This window comes from Camellia sinensis, chromosome 3, assembly GCF_055761805.1.
Source record: "Camellia sinensis isolate YWXY chromosome 3, ASM5576180v1, whole genome shotgun sequence".
Lineage (NCBI taxonomy): Eukaryota > Viridiplantae > Streptophyta > Magnoliopsida > Ericales > Theaceae > Camellia > Camellia sinensis.
Window position 1 is genome coordinate 89,027,938 of NC_138963.1, and position 8,575 is coordinate 89,036,512.

At 30.3% G+C, this 8,575-nt stretch overlaps 1 protein-coding gene across 1 annotated transcript; it reads right to left on the minus strand.

Moving 5' to 3' along the window:
* LOC114265741 (small ribosomal subunit protein uS9) lies at positions 1–722 on the minus strand. The gene has a single exon (XM_028206561.2). It carries the CDS (start codon positions 645–647, stop codon positions 210–212), a length of 438 nt encoding a protein of 145 aa, XP_028062362.1. The 5' UTR covers positions 648–722; the 3' UTR covers positions 1–209.
* Between the last annotated feature and the right edge of the window lie 7,853 nt (positions 723–8,575).

Sequence of the window (8,575 nt, forward strand, 5' to 3'; positions counted from 1 at the left end):
TTAACTGAAAAGCAACCGAAACAGTTGACATTCAAATTAAAACTCTCAATAACAAAGTTTCAATAAACTAAAAAGCATGTAATTTATCATCCAAAAACAACCAAGTTGGCGAAATATAACTATAAATTCTCAAAAAACAACACTCTAGAGACATAAACACCAAAACAGACTAATAACCAAAAAAAGCATAGTGATGATATATCGGTCTTTTAACGGTAAGACTTCTGGAACCTAGCACGAGCACCGCGACCACCAAACTTCTTGGGCTCGCAGCGCCTAGGATCGGCGACGAGGAGAGTACGATCGTACCTGACGAGAATGTCCTTGATCTCCTTCTTCGACTGCTCATCAACATACTTCTGGTAGAAAGCGACGAGTGCTTTGGCGATGCTCTGGCGGATGGCGTAGATCTGGGAGGTGTGGCCACCGCCCTTAACGCGGATGCGCATGTCGACGCCGGCGAAGCGTTGGCGGCCGAGGAGGAGGATGGGCTCGTAGGCCTTGTAGCGGAGGATCTCAGGCTCCACCAGCTCGATGGGGCAGCCGTTTATCTTGATCAGGCCACGGCCACGCTTGCAGTAGGTGACGGCCACGGCGGTCTTCTTTCGGCCGAAGCACTGGACCGACTCTACCGGAGGAGCTGCCATTGTTAGAGAGATTGGGCGACCTGCAAAACCCTAACCCTAGATAAAAATGAGGAGGAGGCGATTCGCGAGAGTGAGGAAAACTATTTATTGGGGTTGGGTTAGGGTTTTTCATGGTTGATAAAATAAATACCCTTGAGGTTGTATTGAATTACGAAATTGCTATTTTGGATCTAAACAAATGGGGCCTGTCCTGCCCCGACCCGTATTCCCTGGGTTGGAATCAGGCTCGGCCCAATCTCCGAAATTGATGACTCGGAGTTTTTCTGCCGAGTTAGGCCAGCACAAGCCCAAACACTGCCTAACATGGCGGGTTTCTATACGAAGCCAAAATATGTTTTAGTAAGTTCAATTTAAATTCATAAATTTTAATTTTTATTATATTTTAATATGAATTTATTAATAAAAGCTACACATATTAAATTTTAAAATAAAATATTTTTTTATTGTTATGGTATATATTAATCAGTTATTTCTATTCAAATCTCTGTGTCTTCTGTCTCTAGAGATCAAAGTTATTTATTCTTCTTCTTCATCCTCCTCCCAAAACTCTAATCTACCCTACCAAAACTCACGATCATCATCAATATCATTGTTTTTTATTATTTTGAAACCCTAAACCCTAGAAGAAAGTTTGAATAAAATCAAATATTATATGAGAGTAATAATTAAATTAGTTTTTTTTAAGCAACCCATCAAAAGCGAAGTAAGTATTCATATAAAAGGGGTTTTACAATTTTTGTAGAGGATCAATTATTTTCTATATCGTTTTTTTAAAAAAAATTAAAGGGCTTAGTAGTTAGATTAATAATAGCGTATTATTGGAGTTATTCTTATTTTATCATTTAAATAATACATTATTTGAGAACTATTCTTTCTTATTAGTGCCTAATTCGTATGGGCTTATAAGATTGGTTTTTACTTTTCCACGAGTATTCTTATGGATAATTTATAATGTAAAAGTTTTTTTTTTTTTTTTTATATTGAAAAGTTTTATAATGCTTATGTAAAAGTTTGAATTTTTCTGTATTTATGATGCTTATGTGCTTATAAGTTTGGTTTTTTTTTTTTAATTTTTTTTTATATTTGAGAATTATTTTTTGCATTGAAAAGTTTTTGAAATAATTTAGTTTTTTTAGTTTGTTTATTATTTATTATTTGGGTTTACCTCGAGGGTAATTTGAAAAAAATAATAAGGTGTAATGAGAGTAAAATAAAAAATTTTAATAATTAAATAAGATACACTTAAAAATTGAGAGTACTTAATGATTTTTTGGGTGTAAATAGAATCCCTCCAACATGTAAGGTGTGCGCGAGTCCATTTGTATTGGTTTTATCCAAATAAATAAATAAATAAATAACCAACCTATCTTTGGCAGATTGATAATTTTTTTTTTTTTTTTTTTGAAAATAATGGGGCTGAAGCCAAAAAAACAAAAAACAGCAAGCTACTCAACACGAAGGGAGCTCCCTCCCAGTTTATCAACTGTTAGAGCATCTCCAACCCATCCTCCATATCTTCAAATATGGAGGATTTGCTCCTCCAACCCACCCTTCAAATTTATCTCCATTTGGGAGGAGAATGAGTTCATCCTCCATATTTGGAGGGAGGATGAAAAAATGAAGGATCCTCCAAAATACTATTCATTTATAAATTTGTTATTATATTACAAATAACTTTTAATTTATAAATTTAATTTTTATAAAATTGACATCATTAAAAAGTATAAAATCATATCTTTAAAATGAGTATAATATTAAATATATTTTACAAAAATTTTAAAATTAAATATTTATTAATGAATAAAAATTACTTTTTGAATAGAGTTTGAATGAAGGAAATGAAAATTTGTGGTTGGAGTTTGAATGAATAGTAATCTCCTCTTTATTTACTTTTTGAATAAAAAATATTATTTTCATCCTCTTAGTGAGAGTATTGCATTGGAGATGCTCTTAGAGCCATCACCATACACGACGGTGCAGTCGAAACCACATCACTGCCATTATCCTGCCAACCCGCCCATCTTTAAAATTGACGGGTTGTTTGTTTGTTTTGGTAGATTTTATTAACGATTTGAATAGATGGATGAGTTAAAAGTACAAAAAAGGAAAGAACCATAAGGATTATATAACTAAGGGTGTAATAATGACCCAGGCCCGGGCTGGCCCATTCAGGCTTTGTGGACTCATGTTTTTTAGCGGGCCGAGCCGGTTCATGGGCCAAAAAGTGGGGCCTATGCCCACTCATAATAGGGCCGGGCCTAGTCGGGCTTTTTTTTTAATATTAGAAATAAAAAAATAAAAAAAATTATACTAGAGTATTTTAATTACGATTAATGAGATATTTTGTTTGGTTATATAATGTTTTATGATGACATTTAAATTTAATTACATATGACTTATGTTTTTTTTAATTATGAACTTATAATTAAAAAAGTATACAATTATGTAATTTTTTTTTCTTTCGAAATGATTAATTTTATATATATGAAATTGAAACTTTCAATATTACAATATTAAATTATTTTTATAACATTTATTGAATGAATAATTTTTATTTCAAAATGAAATAAAATATTACAAAAATTGATATTGTTAAATAAATTAGGTGTAGATTACTAATGATAGTATAGCAATTGCATCACTATAGGTCTAGTACATCCCAACTAGGTTGGCACCTACTAGCCTACCAATCATTTGCATTATACTCCACCTCAATAATCTAAAAAATAAAAACAAAAACAAAAACAAAAACAAAAACAAAAACAAAAAACGAAATGAAATGAAATAGTAAAAAATAAATTGTTGATCAATCATCGAAGGAGAGAGACATTTCAGTCGCATTACCGGATGATATGTCATCCAAATCATATTGAATTCGCTCATTTTCACTAAAATTTTGTCTTTTTGTAAGCGCATGCATATGATCTCTGGATATCATCAGTGCCTCAACCATTTCAGGTGAAAGCTTGCTCCTGTAATCACTCAGCATCCGTCCACCTGCACTAAAAGCTATTTCCGACGCAACTGTAGAAATAAGAACGATTAGTACATCACGAGCCATCTGTGAAACCACAGGCCACAGAGATTCATTTTGTTTCCACCATTCCAAAATGTCAAAATTATCAGAATCATCTACTGACGGGCTTTCCAAATAACGCTGTAATTCAGAACTACTTACACTTGTATGTTGAGATATTCTTTTACTTTTTATTATTGTGAAAATACTTAATCTCCTTCCTCGAGATTGAACTGCTAGTGTAATGTGTGTAGGTATATTTACAGATGCAGCTGCCCTGTATTCTAGAAATAATCTGTTGCATGTTTGCATAATAGGGGCAAACTGTATTTTATCAGCGAAAATACGCTCTAAAAATTCTTGTAAACCAATTTCTTTACACCTAGGATCAATTATTATAGCTAAACGTAATAGATAAGGCAAAGGATGAAAATATTTATCAAATTTTTCTTTCATTGAAGTAATAATGGTTATATAAAGTTCATTACTCATATATTTTATGAAAACTTTAATTATTTCTGCTAGCATATGTAAAACAAATGGTGAAGTAGGAATATATATATAAGAAAATAAGTTTGTTGAAATATCGAAAACTTTTAAAAAATCTTTATATAAGACTACTTGACGCCAATTAAGTTCAGTAGGTGTCAGTACTCCTCCTATTGATGTTGTTGCAAAAAATAAATTCATTGTTCTTCTTTGTTTATAAGCTATTTTTAACATATTATATGTTGAATTCCACCTAGTATCTACATCTAAAATTAATTTTCTAAATGACATATTTTCTCGTTGACAAATTTTTCAATATTCTGAAATTCGATTACCAGAAGACATAATAGTAACAACTGTATTTTTTATTACAAGTACAGAAGTTTCGTATACATGCATAGCTTCGTTAACAATCAAATTTAAAATATGGGCACAATAACGAACATGAAATAAATCACCATCAACAAATAATTGTAAAGTTGATTTTAAATGGGTCACAGTTTGATTATAATATGATGTATTATTTAAACTAAGCGTAAATATTTTATTTTGTAAAACCCACTCATATAATACATTTCTTATTTCTACACCAAGCGAATGATCAGTGTATGGAAGTTCAACTAATTTAAATGAAATAATTCTTTTATTAATTTCCAATCATTATCAATAAAATGTGCAGTGATACATTGATATTCAAAACCATTATTTGACCACAGATCAGATGTTAAACAAACTCTTCAATTCAAATTTTTAAAGATATAAAATAATTCACTTTTAATATCCTTAAATTTCTTTAAAATTCTGTTTCTAGTAGTATTTCTTGAAAAACTTTGATATTACAGTGCAAAACTTTCATGAATCATTTTGGCAAAATCAGGACATTCAGTAGTACTAGAAGGTTGTTCTTTTTTAATAATATAATCAACTACAGAATTTTGTGCACGTATAGGATCAAATGAAAATGTTTGCAAATTACCAGTTGATGAAACCCCTAATTGCATTTGACTTCGAATATCAAGTTGTTTACTTTGTAAATGTTTGTCAGAATGCCTTTTTAAATGACTAGTACCCCCTATAGATGCAGTACTAAGTAAACGTGCACAATATTTACATTTTGCTTTAAATGTAATTGTGTCATCATGATTATTTATAGATATTTTTTCAAAATGTTCCCAAACACTACTACTTCTGCTCCTAGATGATGATCCAACTGTTGGATGAGGGATATTAGAAGGAGAATCAAGAGATTCATGCGGTGTAGTATATGTATCAACATCGACATAAACATTAGGCATATTAGGATCCATAATAATACAAGTAAAACAATATATAAGAATTAACAATTAATTTAAATAATGTGTAAATTCAATCAGTAAAAAATAATAATTAATATATGTGCATAAATAATTAATGAAAAAAGTGAGTAGTTAATAAATTTAATTAAACTAATTAATGTTATCGACTGACGAATGTGATATATAAATTTTTTTCTTCTACTAAAAGTTTCTTGTTGCACAATTGCAATTGCTACTTAGGGATGACACTTCAAAATTAATTGAGAGTTGAGAGAGATTGAGAGTTTAAGAGAGATTGAGATAGTTTAAGAGAGAGAGAGAGAGAGAGAGAGGATGATTTGTTGTAAATTTTATTTTGAAAAATGAAATATATTTATAGTAGTTTGAATTATAACCGTTTGAATTATGACCGTTTATATATTTATATATATTCGTTTGAGTTGCATTTAAGTAGGAGATGCAATGCAATGCAATGCAACGGCTCAATTTTGATTAGGCTAGGCTAGTATATAGTAGGTAGGGGGGCTGGCAATGGCAACAAAGTTTTAGGAAATGGTTGCTTCATTTTTAGGCAACCATTTGGACGGTGCTTTTTGGCCAGTGGGAGTCATCACGAGTCCCGTTTTGCTAATCGGAACCGTTAAATATGTACAACTCGTTGAGTATCATATATTTGCAAAAATTCAAGTTGATCGGAAATCTATAACTATCTGATCGGATTAGTTTTTTTTTGTCAACCATTAACTATAACACAATGCATTTTTATACAAAATTGATTTGATTATGTAGTTAGCGATATCTGATTAATGTGATTTTCTACAGACATATAGTAATGAACGAGTTTTACACATTGAATGGTTCGGATTATCAAAATGGGACTCATGATGAGCCCTCACGGGCCCAATATTACCGTCCAACTTAGTAAATATATATATGTAATTTTCTTTTTCTTTTCATAGTATGTACTTTCCCATCAAACAATGATGTAAAAAATTAAAGAAAAAAAATGAAGGTCAGCCTGAGACTGTGCACTGCTAGCCAAAGTGCGGCAGCGCGTGGTAGTGGCGTGATACATCATACTTTCCCATCAAGCAATTATTAATTTGATTTTAATTTAATAAATTATTATTAGTTTTTGTTTTATTTTAAATTATTAATGTTATTTATTTGATTATATTAATTTTTATTTAATTATTTTTATAAGATCAATTTTTTTATTTAATTTTTTTATTTTTTTATTTTTATAAGATCAATCTTTTTATTTTTTTATTTTTCTAAGATCAATCTTTTTATTTATTTATTTATTTTATTTTATTATTTTTATAAGATCAATCTTTTTATTTTTTTTATTTTTATAAGATCAATTTTTTAATTATTTTATTTTTATAAGATCAATCTTTTTATTTATTTATTTATTTTATTTTTATAAGATTAATCTTTTTATTTATTTTATTTTTTATTTTTTTAATTATTTAACTATTGTAAGTTGTTTTTTATTTTTATTTTTATTTTTATTTTTTGAAATTTGATCATTGGTAGAGATAAGGTTTGTGGGCTGGGTTGGGCCGGGCCGCCCACAGGGTTTGGATTTTTTTGGGCTGGGCCGGGCCCCAAATGGAAGGCCCAGGCCCAAGGTATCGGGCTGGGCTCGGGCCCGGGCTTAATCGAACCGAAACAGGTCGGGCCTACCTCGGGCTTCAGGTCGTCCACGGGCCTCGGACCATTTTTACACCCCTATATATAACCTTAATTTCTTTACAATTTCAAATAAAAATTGTTTATTTATTTCAAACCTTCACACAATTTATAAATCATATCACATAGGGGTGTTCATGGATCGAATTGATCCTATTTTAGAGTAAATCACAAACTAAGCCGGTCTTTACAATTCTAGAAATATTAGAATCGTAATCAAATCATTAAATCTGTGTAGTCATATTATAACCGAACTATAGAAATCAATTTGATTTGGTGTGGTTCTATGGTTTTAGAAATTTTATATAACAAGAAATTTGAAGTTGAGAGAATTGTTTGGAATCGTAAGGCCCATTATCGATCTCGTTTCGATGATTTAAATTTTTTATTTTGCTAGACTATCCATATATATATATATATATATATATATATCCATGGACAAAAATAGGTCAATTCAATAATCAAACATTTTCATTTTATCATGTTTGATTTCAAAAAATTGAAAAATAAGTATGTTTTTGAAAATACACAATTCATTTTTCTAGCATCATACCCGATAAAACGAAAATATTACCATTATCAAATCGACCTAATTTTTTCCATCGATGATATATATTGAGGGCTCTATAAAATGAACGGTTCAGATTATCAAAACGGGACCCACAGTGAGTCCATGGGCAGTGGTGGAGCTAGGATTCCTTCGATGGTGGGCCAAATTGCCAAAGAGAGAAGGCATATGATAGATTTGCCAAGCTGTTAATGAATTAGCTCAAGTTTTATTTATTTTATTTGATTAAATTGTTATTAAATATTGCTCAGTAGAGACTAATTGGACTAATAAAATTATAAGAGATTAGCCTCGTTTAAATATTATTTATACAAACTTTATCATTAATGAGGTCAAAATGTAGGGATTTATAGATAAGTGGTAAGGAAATATTTGCTAATAGTTAAAACTATCTTAATATAATTAATTTATTACACAATATTGTTAGGTCTATAAAGTTTCGCAAGCGATTTCATTAAATAAATTATAGAAACTCACAAGTGGACAAATACAACTGTTGCAGCAGTTTCCATTGGAGTTTTTTATTGAGTGTTATCTTTCAATATAGGATTTTAGTTTTAGAAGATTGTTTTTGTGTGCCGGATATCCGTAGAAATTTGGTTTCTGTTTCAAAGTTAATATCTCTTGGATATTCATTTTCTTTTTCTTTTAAAGTAGTTATAAAGCGCAATAATAAATTTAAGGTTTCTGGCATATTAATGGATGATCTTTATTTTATTAGTCCTATTAATAATTCTATTAACTGTGTTGAGAATGATACATTTACTAGTGTGCTATCCCTTAAGAGAAAAAGGGATGTAAATCAAACTTATATGTGGCATTTGAGACTTGGTCACATTAATATAGAACATCTAAATAGATTGGC

Coding starts and splice junctions, on each gene's coding strand:
- LOC114265741 (XM_028206561.2), bottom strand. CDS start 647: ATGGCAGCTCCTCCGGTAGAGTCGGTCCAGTGCTTCGGCCGAAAGAAG.